General features: G+C 47.3%; 1 protein-coding gene across 1 annotated transcript in view; it reads right to left on the bottom strand.

Annotated features, from left to right (window-relative positions):
- Positions 1–15,948, bottom strand: part of LAMB3 (laminin subunit beta 3) — a 48,074-nt gene that overhangs the window by 2,466 nt on the left and 29,660 nt on the right. The window contains exons 13-22 of the mRNA XM_032794139.1: positions 15,276–15,387; positions 14,512–14,884; positions 13,716–13,876; positions 11,826–12,034; positions 8,998–9,201; positions 7,997–8,141; positions 4,617–4,824; positions 3,175–3,316; positions 2,511–2,687; positions 1,377–1,530 (exon numbers count right to left, since the gene is read on the bottom strand). Coding sequence (XP_032650030.1) covers positions 1,377–1,530; positions 2,511–2,687; positions 3,175–3,316; positions 4,617–4,824; positions 7,997–8,141; positions 8,998–9,201; positions 11,826–12,034; positions 13,716–13,876; positions 14,512–14,884; positions 15,276–15,387 — 1,885 coding nt within the window. The remainder of the gene's footprint in view (positions 1–1,376; positions 1,531–2,510; positions 2,688–3,174; positions 3,317–4,616; positions 4,825–7,996; positions 8,142–8,997; positions 9,202–11,825; positions 12,035–13,715; positions 13,877–14,511; positions 14,885–15,275; positions 15,388–15,948) is intronic.

The raw sequence follows: 15,948 nt of genomic DNA, 5'->3' as shown, positions 1-15,948 counted from the left end.
TGGGATAGCTACGGAAGAGCTACCCACAATGCAACGCTTCAGAAATCGACGTTAGCCTCGGACCATGGACGCACAACGCCGAATTACTGTGCCTAGTGTGGCCACATGAAATCGAATTTATAATATCAGTTTTATAAAACCGATTTTAGCTAATTCGATATTATCCCGTAGTGTAGACGTGGCCTTCCTGAGTTCAGCAAGCTACAAGCAGCATTAAGTGCCTGGTACCAACAATAAGCAGCAGCATCCGATCAAATCCCTGACATGGGGAGGCATCTTTGATAAATGAGGTTCACTAGAGCCACTGCTTTATCACTGAAAGCGGTGCCAAAGCTCTGGCCTGATAACTGCTTGGGATCAGTGCCATTCTCCACCAGCTTGAAAGGATCGAGCCTTCTGGCCATGGCACTTAATCTGCACTGTGGCTGGCACCCAAAGCATACTGAATGAGGCCCTTAGACATGAGAGCTGGAAATGGAAATGAATGCATGGCGCATCAGTGTACAAGAGGTGAACTAGAGACGCACGTTATTGAAGCTAGCCCATGGGGGGCTGAGTGGCACAGTGGAGTTGGTACATTGGCTTTTGCTCTCCAGATGCAAGTTCCGATCCCTGCATGGGCCACAAGGGATTTGGTGGCATCTCAGCCTCAGTTCCCCATACATGCCTCTCACAAAATGCCTACGCCGCTGGCATGGAGGGGAAGGTCCTGAAATTACACAGCAGGGTCCAAATTCATCCTGGTGAGGCCAGGGATGAACATGGCATGAGATTTCTATTACTCAACCCCATAATGTTGCACTGCAAAATTATCTAGGAGCAACAGAAGCAGCCATGGGAGCTGAGCAAAATACTGTGAGGTTCAGTGATGTGACAAATGGTGAGCACATCAATCAGTCCCTTTGTCGTGAAAACCACAAAGCAGAATCCTTTGTATTCAGCGCTAAGTTTAACCTGTTGTCTGGGTTTCTGTTGCTAACACATTTGTCCTCCAAGGTCTTTACCTAGGAGAATGTTTCTTGTATCTGCAAGCAGAATCACTCATTCAGGGCTTGACTAGATTAGGGGAAATTGTACTCGCATAATTGCATTACATTCCTGGGGCCAAACAGGGTTTACATAGGGGTGATTCACCCTACTGGTTTACAAGCCCCTTCCTACACCAGTGGATTACACCTACAGTAGGGCTTTGGATCGATGTAGAGGGAGGGGGATGAGGAACCTAATATAGACAGGGCTTCAGCCATCTAACTCGGCATCACTCCCGCTCAGTCTTCTGTTCCTCTTCTGGTTCCATTCCCTCACCAGTGAGAAGCAGCAGCCCCTTTTCTCCACTTGGAATCATGCTCTGACAATGCCTGCACAAATTTACTTACTTTCCATCCTGAGCATCATAGCCCAGGTTTCTTCAAAGAGCGCTTTTGCCTCCATGTCAATACTTTGGATCCTGCTGCCCTGCGCTCCCAGTGTCAAATTCTGTCCCATCCGCCTCTTCAGCTCAGCATATTTTTGTTTCACCTGTTCAAATCCCTGGAGGAAAGTCAATGAGCAGTGCAGGTGAATTCAAGCAAATAAATGAGGTCCAAGTGATTAATGACCTCTAGACACTGTAGTAGAGCATTGTATTATAAATGGCCATTATTACTGTTACAGAGATATTAAAGACCATAATACATTTACATACTGGTTTCCAATGCCTTTATAGAAACTCATAATTCAGCATCATCTGGATTAATGTGTGGAGTACTGGTCACCCCATCTCAAAAAGAATGTTGCAGAAATAAGTGTTCAAAGAAGAGCAATAAGAACAACTGAGGGCCTGGAAAACTCTTGTGTAAAGAGAGGTTGAAAAGATTGGCATTGTTCACTATAGAAAGGAGACGAAGAAGAGGGACAAGATAAATGCATATCAACTAATAAATAGTTTAGAGAGAGCGAGATCAGGAACTTCTGTTCTCCCTGTTTCATAACACAAGAAGAAGGGGACGTTCAAAACTGATGAAAGGAAATTCTTTTTCATGTGTAATGAAATTGTGGGATTCATTGCCTCGGGAAGTCATCGAGGCCACAAAATTAGCTAGATTCAAACAGGGATTGGACATTTCTATGGATAACAAGAATATGCAGAGTTACAATAGTTAATTCTAACAATTTTTGGCAAGGATATTAAACTTCATGCTTCAGGGCTTAAATCAAACTAATTGTTAGACCAGGATGAAAACTAATATGTGGGCAAATTATCCTACTTCTGCTACCGCAGGGTTCTTATACCTTCCTCTAAGACCATTGGGTGCTGGACACTGGCAGAGCTGAGATAAGTAGACAAGAGGGACCTTAGGTCTGAACCAGGCTGGCAATTCCTATGTTCCTAAAAACAGAATAATTCACTTTCCCTGCAACAGTCAAATAAGTTCTGCACTTATGTGGCTTTCCTCCTGCATGAGAATAAGAAGCTAGTGAAAGATTATGGGCAGAGTCATTCCTAGGCTCCTACGAGACCTCCCTTGTACCTGCTGAGTGCTCCTTGCTTGTTCACTGGCTTCTTTTGCTCTCTGCTGAGCATCTGTGGCCTGCAACTGATTCTGCTCCGCCTTGTGTCGCAATTGACGGATTCTCTCTGTGAAATTATCCAGCTGATCAGTAATGTCTCTCATACTCTTCTCCATTGGACCAAGGACAGCCTGGATCTAAAAGCCAAAGGTGTTTGGTATTTTAAAGGAAAGCTCTTCCCAGAACATCATTAATGATATATCATCCTCACAGGCACTCTTATGATTTATTATTGGTCTGTAATACAGACTCAGAAGTGACTACAGCCCCCAGCCAGGGTCCCACTGTGATAGACTCCGTTCAGTCGACAGAACAAAGACAGTTTCTATCTCACAGAGCTCACAGAGTGACAAGTGGACAAACAGACAGATAGGGTAGGGCACAAGGAAAACACACAGAGAAAAACAATCTGACTTTTACAGCAAGCCAATTTTGCTAGGATCCAGCCTCTTTGTCATCATTGCATCAGCAGGGTAGGATGAAAATGGGTGGGGATCAAGGATGTGATTAGTAACCTACCCGCAGTGGCAAGGCACTTTGCAGGGAGTTCCACGAGAGTTTCAAAGGAGCAGCGTGCAGGCCACGCAGCATTACAATGCTAGGAACGCAGCATACATCACTCACCTCATCAATGCGGAGCTGGATGAGCTGAAGGGAATAGCTGGAGCCACTGATAGCATCCTGGGCTTCCTGGAGCACTGTTTGCGCTTGTCTCAAATTCTCCACCACTTCTTCCACGTTGCCCTCTACTGCGTTTGCTCGGTTCCTGGGGAAATGCAATAGGGAAGCATGATTAAATCAAAAATGTATCATTGTAACGATAATGACAGCGCAGTATGAGCTACTGCTCTGTGGCTCAAAAGTTAAAAAATGGCAGAGGGGAAATAAGCTGGATAAGTGGAACATCTTGCAAAGAGAAGATGTGAAAAGTTTGTAATAGAAGCCAGAAGTCCTCAAGCCACTGTGCTTTAACCACTTGACCATGCTGCCTTCCAAGAAGAGAAGCAGTGCTGTACTTCCTACCACTAGGACAAGGAGGCAGGATGGGAAAAGAAACCAAAGCCACCTTTAGAAGCACAACTGCTTCTAATAATTGGTAAAGTGGGGAAAGATGAATTATTTAAGTGGAAAGAAAGTGCCCAATTACTTGCTTAAAGCTTTGTGTCCATTATACCGGCTGCCAGTTTGAAGTGAGACTTTTTACTTTCCCCTGGAATGTCTGCACACAAAGCCAGACTCCTCTAACTCATCAGGCTCAGCTGGGGTCAGATGCTGTCAATGGATTTACACTCTTATCCCATTAACCTTCTCCCCAGAATATTGCTACGACGGAGTCATCATAAAACAAACCCACTGCAGCTCTACAAAGGTGCTCTGGTGGTGGTGGTTGTTTTAAAGGGACAAGCCTCCACACTTTCATCAGGATAGTAAATATGCCATTTCATGCTCTTGTCCTCTCCCTTAGTAACTGTGCAATTATAATGGAGATCCCATTACTGAGTCCCTGGAAATCCCCACTCGGCTCCATCATCTCTCATGAGAGGCACTCAAAAGAAGCAAAAAAGGTCCCCATTGGTCAGCGAAAGATCTCTCCACCCCAGTATCTATAATGAAGGGATGTCAGACTATTGTTATTAGCAGCAGTATTTATTATTTGCATTGCGATATCAGCTAGAGGCACCAGTCAAGACCGGAGTCCCATTTCTCTAGATACTGTACGGACACACAAGCTATTGGCTAGAATCTCAGCTAATAAAAATCAGCACAGCTACCCTGAAGTCAATTCAGATTTACACTAGCTAAGGGTCTGGCCAGCAGTCAAGTGCAATTTGGTTCCGGTAATTCTGGCAGCATTATTCCAACCATGCTGTGTAACGTGACTCAGGCACAAAGAAGGTGAATCTGAAAGTGGGAGCTGCTGGAAGGCCACATGGACAGTGAGTAGCAGGATTGAAATGGGAGTCTCTCTCTTTGGGAGGGACTTGAGGAATGCAAATATAGGGCCACTTCCATCCATTTCTGTGGACTCTGGGTCAGGCCCCTAGACTTTCATCCCATTAGCTTACCTTGCCTGTTCAGCCTCTTGCTGAAGCCTCTTGGCCTTAGCAATATCACCAGCTGTTTGGGTGAGGATGCTCTCAGGGCACTGCAGCTTAGCAGCCAGGTTTCGGATCTCAGTCATTTTCCTCAGGACCGCAGCAGTGTCAGTTGGGAGGCGGAGTGAGAGCACATAGTCGCTGATCTCCTGGATGGTAGCAGGGTCAGTGGCTGGGTCTAGAGTGTTTACAAACAAACAGAAAAAAAGTCAGGAAGAGCTGCAAGAATAGAGTGCGGGCAGGTCTGGGAGCACAGCCCAGGGACCAGAAATCCAGGGGGCAGGCAATGAAGCAGGTGACTGAAAACACCAGGCTCAGGGGTTACGAATTCCCAGCTCCTCTAGCTCCTGCTACCTCCTCCTTCAAAGAGTTGTGTGTGTCTGCCAACAGGCAGCCAGGTTACCGCTAACTTAGTCCATTAGTGTATCCCCCATTTTACAGTCCCTCCTAAGGGACCTTAGGCAGTACTTCTGCCAGAGCCACTCACTATGCAGATAAGATGTTCTGTGCGTCCTAGCTGTAAGTCTGTCTTTGTGGCTCCTACCACACAGGCAGGGTTTCAACTGTGTGAGAAAATCCAGGAGGTGATTCTTTAACAACTGAACCGTCTCAGCTCAGGGGAGTCAGATCAGTTGAGCAGAGAGACAATGGGCCAGATTTGGCTTTGCACAAGTCAGTGCAGATTGCTGCACCAGCTAACACTAGGCATAAACTTGACCCATTGCCTGGAATAAAATAAGAACTGGTTGAGATTTAACTGAGGACACTGCCAAACACTTCAGCCAAGCTTTCAGCCAGAGCACTAAGACAATACCTTTGATTTGACAAAGAAAGCTGTGAAGCTACATGTGGAGCGCAGTCTGACACTAGAAACAGACTGAACAGCACATGTATTCCAGGACAAGCCTTTTACGTCTACACTACCCGCCGGATCGGCGGGTAGTAATCGATCTATCGGGGATCAATTTATCGATTCATCGCGTCCCATCTAGATGCGATACATCGATCCCTGAATCGATGCCCGTACTCCACCTCGGCAGGAGAAGTAAGCGGAGTTGACGGGGGACGGTCGACTTGCCCCCGTGAGGACGGCCAGGTAAGTTGAACTAAGATACTTCGACTTCAGCTATGCAAATAGCATAGCTGAAGTTGCGTATCTTAGACTGACACCCTCCCCCCAAGTGCAGACCAGCCCCGAAGGCTGCACGTGAGTTGATTTTCAGTGGCACTCACACTGCCTGGGTCCTGGCCAATGGACCAGGGGAGCTCTGCATTCTAATTTAATTTTAAATGAAGCTTCTTAAGCATTTTAAAAACCTTATTTACTTTACATACAACAATAGTTTAGTTATATATTATAGACTTACAGAAAGAGACCTTCTAAAAATGTTAAAATATATGACCGGCACGCAAAACCTTAAATTAGAGTAAATAAATGAAGACTCAGCACACCACTCCTGAAAGGTTGCTTACCTTTGTGTTAGTGATTAGCTGGGGCTTGGTAATCTCTGTAATACCAGACAGTGCTGAATGACCTGATTTTCTTATTCAACTAATTCTCATGAGGTTGATCCGTTATTAAAATCTGCTTATGAATTATAGGTCATCCCACTGGATGTTGGGCACAATAAATTCTTTCACTTGGTTAACAATCTGCACTATAGAAGATTTGCTTGAGTTTATTTCAGGTCAGCAAGTGCTGCTGGAAAGCTGGTCTGGCCTGAGTGCTGTGCAAAAGCCACCATCATAACTGATGCTAATTGAGGGCCCTCAGAGGCTGTCTCAGCATCGAGGCAAAGGAGAACATACTCTGCTCTCACATGCCAGGATAGAGATACAATGGCAGGAAGGCACGTGAAGAAGTGTCTCCCTGCTGCCGCTCTACTGTACCTACTCTGCAGATGGAGTGCTTGGTGCCCAGGAGCTGCCAATCCAGCACTTTTTACCTCTGCTAAATTCAGTTGATTTGTTTTGAACTGGTTTTTTTTTTTCCAACCTTGGAAAAGGAGAGTGATTCCTGAACAGCTGCAGGAAGCGAGGCCAGATTTCTCATTAAGTTCTACAGTACAGAAAGCCGAGGTCTAGCAATTTCTGCCCTCCCTACAGCCACTTACGGTAACTTCACGGATGGCATTTGGAGGTCATTAAGGCAATGGGCTAAATCTGTCCCTGGTGTAACTCCGTGGAGGTCATCAGGGTTACAACACCAGTAGTTAATCTAGTTCTGTATGAATGGCACAATCAAAGCTTGACTCTGAAGATGTTGGTCCTGGTCAGACTGTACTTCTACTCCCCGGGGGAGAACTAATTTAAGTTTCAGGTGCTGAAGGCTCAAACCTATCTAGATATAGTCAAATACCAGAGCTGACTACTTTCAACTTATATCAAAGTTAGTCCATTTTTGAATGCAAGTCTGCTATCTGGGGCTCACAGTGCATTAGTGACATTTACACTCTTAGGCAAAGCAAAAGCAGCACTCCCTTTAAAAATGGTTATATCAGTTTAACAGCATTAGAGTAAGAACGTTAACCACATCTGGTTCCCTAGACAGTGCAGTGTGAATGATGTAATATTCCCAATATGATATTGGGAATTGCACGATATTATTAGAACTAAGAGAACTGTTCACAAAAAGGCCCAACACCAATCAGAACTTGCTTGTTCTCAGGTCTCATTGAAACTTGGACTGCAACTCAAATATTTGCAAACCTTTTGAAAGCCCCTGGGCCTTTTTTCCAGTAAATCTGAGGCCAATTTATTGTTTCCTTGCAACACGAATTAGGTGAAACCGAGCCATTTTAACTGAGTTTTGGGCTTCATTTGAGCTCTAAATACAAAGCAAACCTTGGAGGTGTTCAATGTACATGGATCAAAACCAAAGCAAATATTTGTACCATGAGACAACCCCCTGGGTTTCACACTGCTGTGGTTATCATTTCCCCTGCTCTTCAGAACACACATCTAGGGAGCTAGAGCTGGTAGGGATCCCAGTGGCCCAGTGATTATGTAACCTTTTGCCAGGATTCCATTTCTCAATGAAACCAAGAAATCCTCTCATGAGATTTAAAGACTAAGCAGAGAATACAAGGCCAGATCTTCAAAGGCTTCTTTATCTGTACTCAGAATTGGCACATCCAGTGAAACCAGCCAACAAGCCCTTGTCCAGGTGAATAGGTATAAGTTAGGTTGGGGGAGTAATTCCTTGACCTGTTCTCACCCCTCCCTGTTCTTATGGCTAAGGTTTTCCATACACAAAGGGATACGATTGGGCGTGCTGTGGGCTTAAAGAGTCCCTTAGAGCTTTCCCCTCACTGTCCTGTGCTCGCATGCATGGAGATGGTTGGATTTACCTGACAGGAAGTTGCGGACTTGCTGGATGAATTGCTGGATGCGTCGGACGTCTCCTTCTATCTGGGTCCTGGTTACACTTACTTGGTCTCCGAGACGTCGTGCATTGCTTTGGATTTGGTTTGCAGCTGTTTCTGCTGCCCTGATCTGCCAACAACAGTGCCCCCGGTAAAGTCAGTTTCTACTTGGCACAAGACAGTCTAGAAAGCTCACCAACCCTGTCTGGGCTCTGCCACCAACATCCTGGGTGACCTTGGGCAAGTCACTGCACCACTCTGTGCTTCAGTTGCCCCATTGTCAACAGATGGGAGGAGAGGCTTGAGGGAGAAAGATTTAAGATGGGATTTTCAAAACAGACTTTCAATGGGACTTGGGCTTCTAAGTCACTAGTCTCCTTGGAAAATTCTGCCCTTAGCATGTTCAAAGTGCTCTGAGATACTCAAATGAAAATCTGTAGGAAGGGGCTAATGCAGCTAATGCGTATATGCTGGATCCTAACTAATGATGGTGCAGAGACTGTAGCATAAGAGCAGCATTGAAAGGCTTGAGAAGTTTAAGCTTTCCAAACCCCCTCCCCATTTTGCATTGCTACCCTGGAAATTCAGTGAGAACAAGCTCCCTGGTGACCTCCCCTGAGTGCTGGAAACACCAGGAGAAGAGCTGTTCCCTGGGTATTTCAGACCTTTGGCTTCCACTCTAAGAGGGAGCCAGGACATGCAAGTCAAACACAAAAATGACCATTTTTTTAAAGAAGTTCTACTGACATTTCCAAGCCAGCCAGGAAATTCAGGTTTGGGTGAAGTTTGAGGTGAGTTATTTGAACCCTCCCTAGCCCTGCCTGGGTAAACATGCCAGCCATCCCCCTCTCTGCTTAATGCAGGTGACATCTCCACTGCAATGTATCATGGGAGCAAGTGAACACACAGCGTGTATGCTAATCAGCCCCTCCTTGCCATTACCTGTGGAAGCAGACACCCCTGAGCTCCTCATTCCCTGTACCTACCATCTGCATGGTCTGCTGGAGCTGAGTGTTTAAGCCCTGGAGCTCTCTGGTGGTCTTCTCAGCAGTTTTGATTGCGCCCCGTGACAGCGGAATGATCCCTGTGCAGCTGAGGCCTGTTCCACACTCCATTATGCTATCCTGCGGACACAGCTCCCCATCACAGTGCCCAGGGGTACAGGCCTTGGATCTGACACCACTGCAAATCTAAACATAGAGAGAAGCTGCACGCTGGTGAGAAGGCTCTGATGGTATTGGTGCTTCACCATCAATGGCACAAAGACCACAGCAGAGATGAACCTTCCAACACAGATACAAGAGAACAGGTGTATTTGCATATCCATGGGTGCACAATTTTTTAAGACTATTTCTGGTGTAGCATTCAGCATGGGCTTAGAGGAGACTACATGCAGGCGTGGCTACATATGAGAGTAGTGCAAGAGCGTAACAGAAGATGCACACAAGAACAGTTAATGGAGTGCAGTGAAAGGTATGTCTTGCAATACAGAGCAAATACATTGTGTGGGGAAGAGTTTATATAGAGCAGTGGAGGGTATGCACAGATAGCTGTATGTAACTCAGGGTGAGCATACCTGGGTACACTAGATGGTGTATATATTTTTGGAGGCAGGTATGCACTCATTATTTGGCAGCTGTCAGTAGCAAGGAAAAAGGTATAGATTCCTGTGCTCTCATTATCAGAAGAAGCTGTGGTAATCTAGCCTCCCAGTCCCAGACCTGAACTTTAGCGTCCACAGCCTGGTCCTGTCCCAAACCTGGACTTTTGCGTCCAAAAGTCTGGGGGCTTACCTGAAACTCCCCCAAGCTCACTACCAGCTTGGATATTCTCGCTGCCACCAGGTCAGGTATTTAATTGAGAGAGCCTGACCTCCCCCTTTCCTCTCTCTGGTGTCCCCAACTCTTCCTTTGGGGGACCCCCCCAAAGACCCAGAGCCCTGGGTCTCTCTCTCTCTCTTCTCCCAGCTTCCCCCCCTTTCCTGGGTTAGCCGGTGCAATGCTACACTTCGCTCCTTGAAATCAACCGGAGAAGCAATCTAGCTTCCCCGAGGCTAGGTATTGACCTAGTCAGCTCACACAAGAAATTCCCCCTCCCTTTGTCCTATAGCCTTTCCCGCCCTTGGGACAATAGGGAGATGAGGCACCGAGTTTGGGCGTTTCCCTCCCCCCTCTGCCTCACTAGAAAAGAAACTTTCACCAGGTTTAAAAAGAAAACTTTATAGAAAAAAAAAGAAAGAAAATACAAAACAATAATCTTGCATTAAGAAACTCAATACAGGCTCTTGCTTATAAGAAAATATGAAGAAACAGTCTGATTTAAAAGATAGCCCGATTAAACCAGTCCAACCAATCCACAGACATGTAAATACAACCCAAAGCTCCTCATAGCCGAATTGCTTGGGGTTCCTTTGTACTCACAGATGTGTAGGAGACACTTGGAGATAAGATGCAGTTAGGAGGAAGCTTGTTAACTCACAGCCGAGAAAACAACAAAAGACACAGCCATCCACATCTATTCGTACAACCCAAAGCTCCTCATAGCCGAATTGCTTTGGGGGTTCCTTTGTACTCACAGACTTTTGGTATAATATTTGAAATAAGAAGGAGTTAGGAGGAAACCTTGTTTACTCACAACCGAGAAAACAAAAAAGACCCCTGGTATACAAATTCCCGCCCCTGACTTTAAACAATCCAGTTCTCTGATTGGTCCTCTGGTCAGGTGTTTGGTTACCCTTTCCAGGTAAAAGAAACTTAACCCTTACCTTACCTATCCATTTATGACAGAAGCTCCATACAACGGACAAGGGTGTCTAGAAATAAGCTAATACCCTTCAAAGGGCCAGGGCACATGAATACCCTGTAACCCACAGGGTTTGCTTGTATAGAGGTTATAGGCTGAGAAGTCCTAAGCGGTACTTCTGCATGAATGGCAAAGGTTTGGGATTGTACGTCGCCTTCTAACATTATCACTGGGGTCTATTCAATGAGGAGGCCAAGAGGAGCAGCTGTGAGGGTTCAGAACTGGGGCATTTACCCCTTTCCTGTCACAGGCAGGGATATTTCACATGGGGGTGGCTCTGATGCTGTGAAAAGCACTGAGATGAATGGGTGATGGTCTCCACAGCAACATACATCAGGAGATGCTGAAATGTGTCTCCATGGCAATAGCAGAGCAGCGTGGGGAGGAAAAAGAAAAGGAGACCTTGAGCAGAAACCAGACAGCTCTTGGAGACATAATGCAGTGAGAACTGCTGGGGAAAAGTTTCACTGGTGGAGAGACCATCCAGTGACTTGGTATCTGCTGTTACCAGACAAGCAATGCTCAAGCTTGGCTCAGCTGAATAGCACCTGCCAAGAGCCCCAAGACCACACCCCTTCAGTACATAAAACGGGTCAGTGATGCATTCTGTGGATGCTAGAGATCCCAGCATACCATGCTAGGCTGCTTGGGTCAAGGTGGAGTAGTGCAGGCTGGGACCTCTACCCTCTGCACTGCAAGCAGAGGTGCGAGTACAGCACGTGTAAACATGCTCAAGCTAGCTTTGATCTAACTGGCTCAAATACCAACAGCAACTAAGTTGTGGTATCACGACTAGCCACTTAAGTATATACCTAGGGTCCTGGGTGGGCTTGAACAGCCTGTACTGACACAGCTTCAGTGCTATAGGTGCTCAAGCTAGTGAGATCAAAACTAGCCCTGGTTTGTACACACGTGCTGCCATCACACCTCTGGCCGCAGGTAGACGTATCCTTCATCAGAGATGCTTTGACCACCTCATTTCAGCCTGCAACAGGATCCATGTCTGCTTCACCTTATTTATAGTTGGTGTCAAATTGGGGGAGGAGGCCATTTCGCCTTGGAGGGCCTCCAGCCTGGAGGTGTGGTCTGTAAAGCTGCTTTCCAGCCCCTCGGTCGTTCTCCGGTTCTCCCTGGATCGAGTCAGCAAGCTGGAAGTGCCCGTTATGCGGTAGCTGGCATTGGTGGAGCTCTGGTAGGCAGAGCTGACAGTCTTGAAGGCTCCTGCAGAAATAAAACCATGTGCAATGTGAATGGCTTCATGACTCATCAATGCAGCAGTGCAACCTAAACCATGGGATTGATTATAGCCTGCTGGAGAATGTGTGGTGGGGAAGGGGGAGGAAGCTGTGAGAGTGGTTAGTCACAAGGAAAGTGATTAACGATCCTTCTATTGATTGTTTCGCTGTGAACTGCAGCCTCCCTTGTGTATCTAAGTCTGTCTTTGAGTTAATGGCTGTAAACAAAACCAGAACAAAATACAGACAGGTCCCGATCCTGGGCTGCATTCCAGCCACCCTCAGTGCAGCCCAGGAGCAGCAGCGTTATGGCACATCTGTGGCTTTCCCACGCCAACCCTGGAAACCGACAGGGCCTGGAGTAGTCCATGGGGGGCTACTCTATATCACACCCATCTAAGAGGTACTGTCCTGATAGCATGATTCTCTGGCCATTCCCATGTTCTCCTAGCCAGAAACTCTCCATTGGGAGCCAGAGGAGGGGCTGGCACAGGTGCAGCTGTAGGAACTTCATACCCCTCTGTGGTTTTTCTCCTTTGCTGAAGCGGAGCAGTGCGAAGTGGCCATAGAGGGACCAATGATGTGGACCCACAGATGGAAAGAGAGAGGTGACCCCTACAGGGCAATGAAAGAGTGAACTCACTTTAAAGCAAAACAAATCACTGGTAAAACCTTGAATTGAAAAATGCGGAGGATTCTGGGTGGGATTCTAGATTTCAGCTGAACCCAACATCTCAAAGGGAAGCTCACTACAAAACGCCGGGAAGCTCACTACAAACTGCCAGGCTTTGCTAGGTTTCCTGCTGAAGCTACTGAGATTCTCAGGTTGTCCATCCGATCCCACCAATCCACCCAGCTGGCTTGCTGAATGGAGGACCCCTTTGGAATCATGGCAAGGAAGTCCTGCTGCCTCTCTACTGCTCAACAGACACACACACTCTAGCCCTCAATGGGAGCAATCAGAGAGAAGCACAGAAGCCTCAGAAGTCATTCTCCAGTGCTTCAGATCACTGCTTTGCCAGCAAATCCGAACAGACGCACAATGTGCAATGAGTCAATGAGGGAAAGCAGAAAACAATAAGAAAAAATAAGAACTCGTTAGGGAACTAGCTGTAGTAGGGATGTGGAGGAAACCCACCAATATCATCCTTGCAAGGCTTAATTAGCTCTTCCCAACAATGTCTGACAACCACTTGGCTCTCTCTTCTACCCCATCACCTCTCCCATCTGTGCAAGAGCTTCATTCGTTCAGCTCCGTTCCAGTCTTGGTGACAGATTCTCAGAGGGGCTTTTATTTCCCATTTTTAATTAAGCTCAGGCTGTGTTTTAGGAGGCGAGGTGCTTCTGTAACATTCAGAAGAAAGTTTGTGCTGTCTGGGAAGGAAATCAGCTGGACTGCTGGGATACCAGTAGCAACACTGCCTGTGGCTGACCTTTCTGATGCCTAAGCTTTGGAGACAAATTCTACCAGCTGTAGGTGTAAAATTGCTAATGAAAGCTTAGAAGTTCGGTGGAAAGAGCACCTCTAGCCTGCATAACTATTTGCTGATCCTGAATTGCCCATTGACACAGAGATGCTCCTCACCCATCCGACTGATGGAAAAGTAGCCAGAACTGCAGTCACCACGGATGATCGAGTACAACTGCATTGAGCCAAAACTGCCTACCTGACAGGTTTGTGCGGCGGCTAGCTTCAAACTGGGTCTTCTTAATCTGGTACTGCCCGTTAATGAAAAGCAGGCTCTTGTCCAGGGCTTCAAGATCATTGGCTAGAGAGAAGGTGTCATTCACAAAGGGTAGGTTGGGATTTATGTCCTGGACCTGCCGTCTGAAATCGAGAAAGGAGAAAATAAAATGAACCATGTTAGAGCGCACCGTCTGTCTGTCTCGTGTATTACACACACAGCAAGAGAGAACTGAGAGTTCCTGCCCCAAAACTTTAGCAGCTGAATAGACAAAAGGTGCGAGGGAAAACAGAGGCTTAGGCAGAGAAGGGATTCCTCCCTATCACAGAAGAGGTTGGTGGCAAAACCAGGAATGCATCCTCAATCCAAGGTCAGCACTGCCTCTCTGCCTAATCATCTGGGACGATAACTTCACTAGGATGACCTTTGCAAACAATGGAATGAGGGGCTCACAGTCGGTTCTACCCCGTCTGTGGATTAGGAGGACAGATATGTTGGCAGGATGAGCACATATGGCAGGGCCTCCAGATTGTGCGATCACTGAGCCAAGCAGACCTATTTTAAAGTGAAGAACAGGCAAGAATGTTAGCGTGATTAAATGTGTAGCATGCTAAGCCTGTATGTTGAGCCCCTCTCCAGTATCAGGTCCACACAGGATAAAAGCCTACTACTGCAGCCAGCCCAGGGAGCTCTTCCTTTCGTTCAGGTGCTAGAGGCCGATATGGAGTTCTTGGCACTGTGAACAGATCATCTGTACAAGTGAGGAGGAGTCTTTTACCTGACTGCAGTGAGCATGCTGGACACCTGACCCAGGCCCTGCTCCATCGCTAGGGGGTTGCTGAGGATCCCCTGGATCTGCTGGACATTGCCTTCCGCTTCCAAGATGCGGGTGCTGAAGCCAGCACCCCCCGTTCCCACCTGCAGTCGTGAGGTGGAGTTTCTCAGGCTGGCTTGGCGCAGGCCGAACCGGCGAATGTCGCTGTCGTAGGCCTGGAAGCAGGAGTGGCACGTCTCGCAGTGGGGGTAGTTGCTACAGTAACCCCGCTGGCACTGGTCACAGCGAGGCCCAGTAAAGCCAGGACGGCAGAGACAGCTGCCTGTAGTCTTGTCACACCCCATCCCCTCTGTGCCCTGGAAACTGCAGTCGCACTCTGTTGGGTAAAGACGGGGAGGTGAAAGTCTGTGACAGGCAAAGCAGTGCTGCTAAATCAGATCCCCATTGTATCCCACTTCCCCTGCATGGACCCTCTGTGGAAAGGAATTAGAGTGGTGAGTCCCAACATCTCGCACCTTATCCAGGATGCAGAGGGGAAGGCTCTTGCACGGAGGGTGGCAGGAAAGGACCCAGCAGGAGACAGTACTAGGCACATGGAGGGATGGGAAGAGGAACAGAGAAACACAGGGGGGCTGTTCCAGAGGGGAATGGTCTTGTCTACCAAAAGCAGCAAGGTTTTGAAGTGGCAGGACAAGGGCCAGGAGATATTTTTAGAAACAACAATTCCCTGGTGCTGAAAAATAGTGATAAAAAACGATTGTACGGACCTCTGCATCCTGTCCTGACGTCACCATGGGACCCATCTGGACAAACCCGCAGCTGGGCAGCAGAGCAGGTACGCCCTGCGAAGCCTTCCCGGCACTGACACTGCCCTGTGAACTGCACCAAGAGAGGCACATCAGTGGGGAAACAGCTTTGAAAAATGTCTGTAGGGAGACAGGGGGAAAGTCCTCCCACGCTTGTTCTTGAACCAACAAATCACGCACACCCTTAGCAATGTCCCCTTGGTAGCAGGACGAGTATACAGAGTCCCCAGCAACGGCAATCTCATGCTTTCCTGGGGGAGAAAGTCTCATCAAGCTAGTGAGAGTATGTCTCCTGGGGCTGGAAATCACACTCCCAGCTCAGAGACACCTTAAGAGGCCTGAATCCTTTCAGCCCCTGTTGGCTTGAGCACTTTTGACAACCCACATCACCAATGTTTGAAAATGTTGGCCCGAGTCCCATGCTAGCTGTGATGAGAGTTCTCCTCCCCTCCATGTCTCCTGCCCCATGGAGACCAAAGAGCTCTCTCTCCATTATCCAAGCCCTTCTGCTCTGACTCATGGCTCAGAATCTTTACTAGGCCAAGGGCAAGAAACAAAGAATGTAGCACAGGATTTGATGTTTCTGCCATCGGAAGATGCTGACCTTACAGACTGTAGACAATGCAAATGCAGG

This window comes from Chelonoidis abingdonii, chromosome 4 (genome assembly GCF_003597395.2).
Source record: "Chelonoidis abingdonii isolate Lonesome George chromosome 4, CheloAbing_2.0, whole genome shotgun sequence".
Taxonomy (NCBI): domain Eukaryota; kingdom Metazoa; phylum Chordata; order Testudines; family Testudinidae; genus Chelonoidis; species Chelonoidis abingdonii.
Note: the sequence above shows the minus strand (reverse complement) of the source record. Positions and strands in the feature narration are given on the sequence as shown.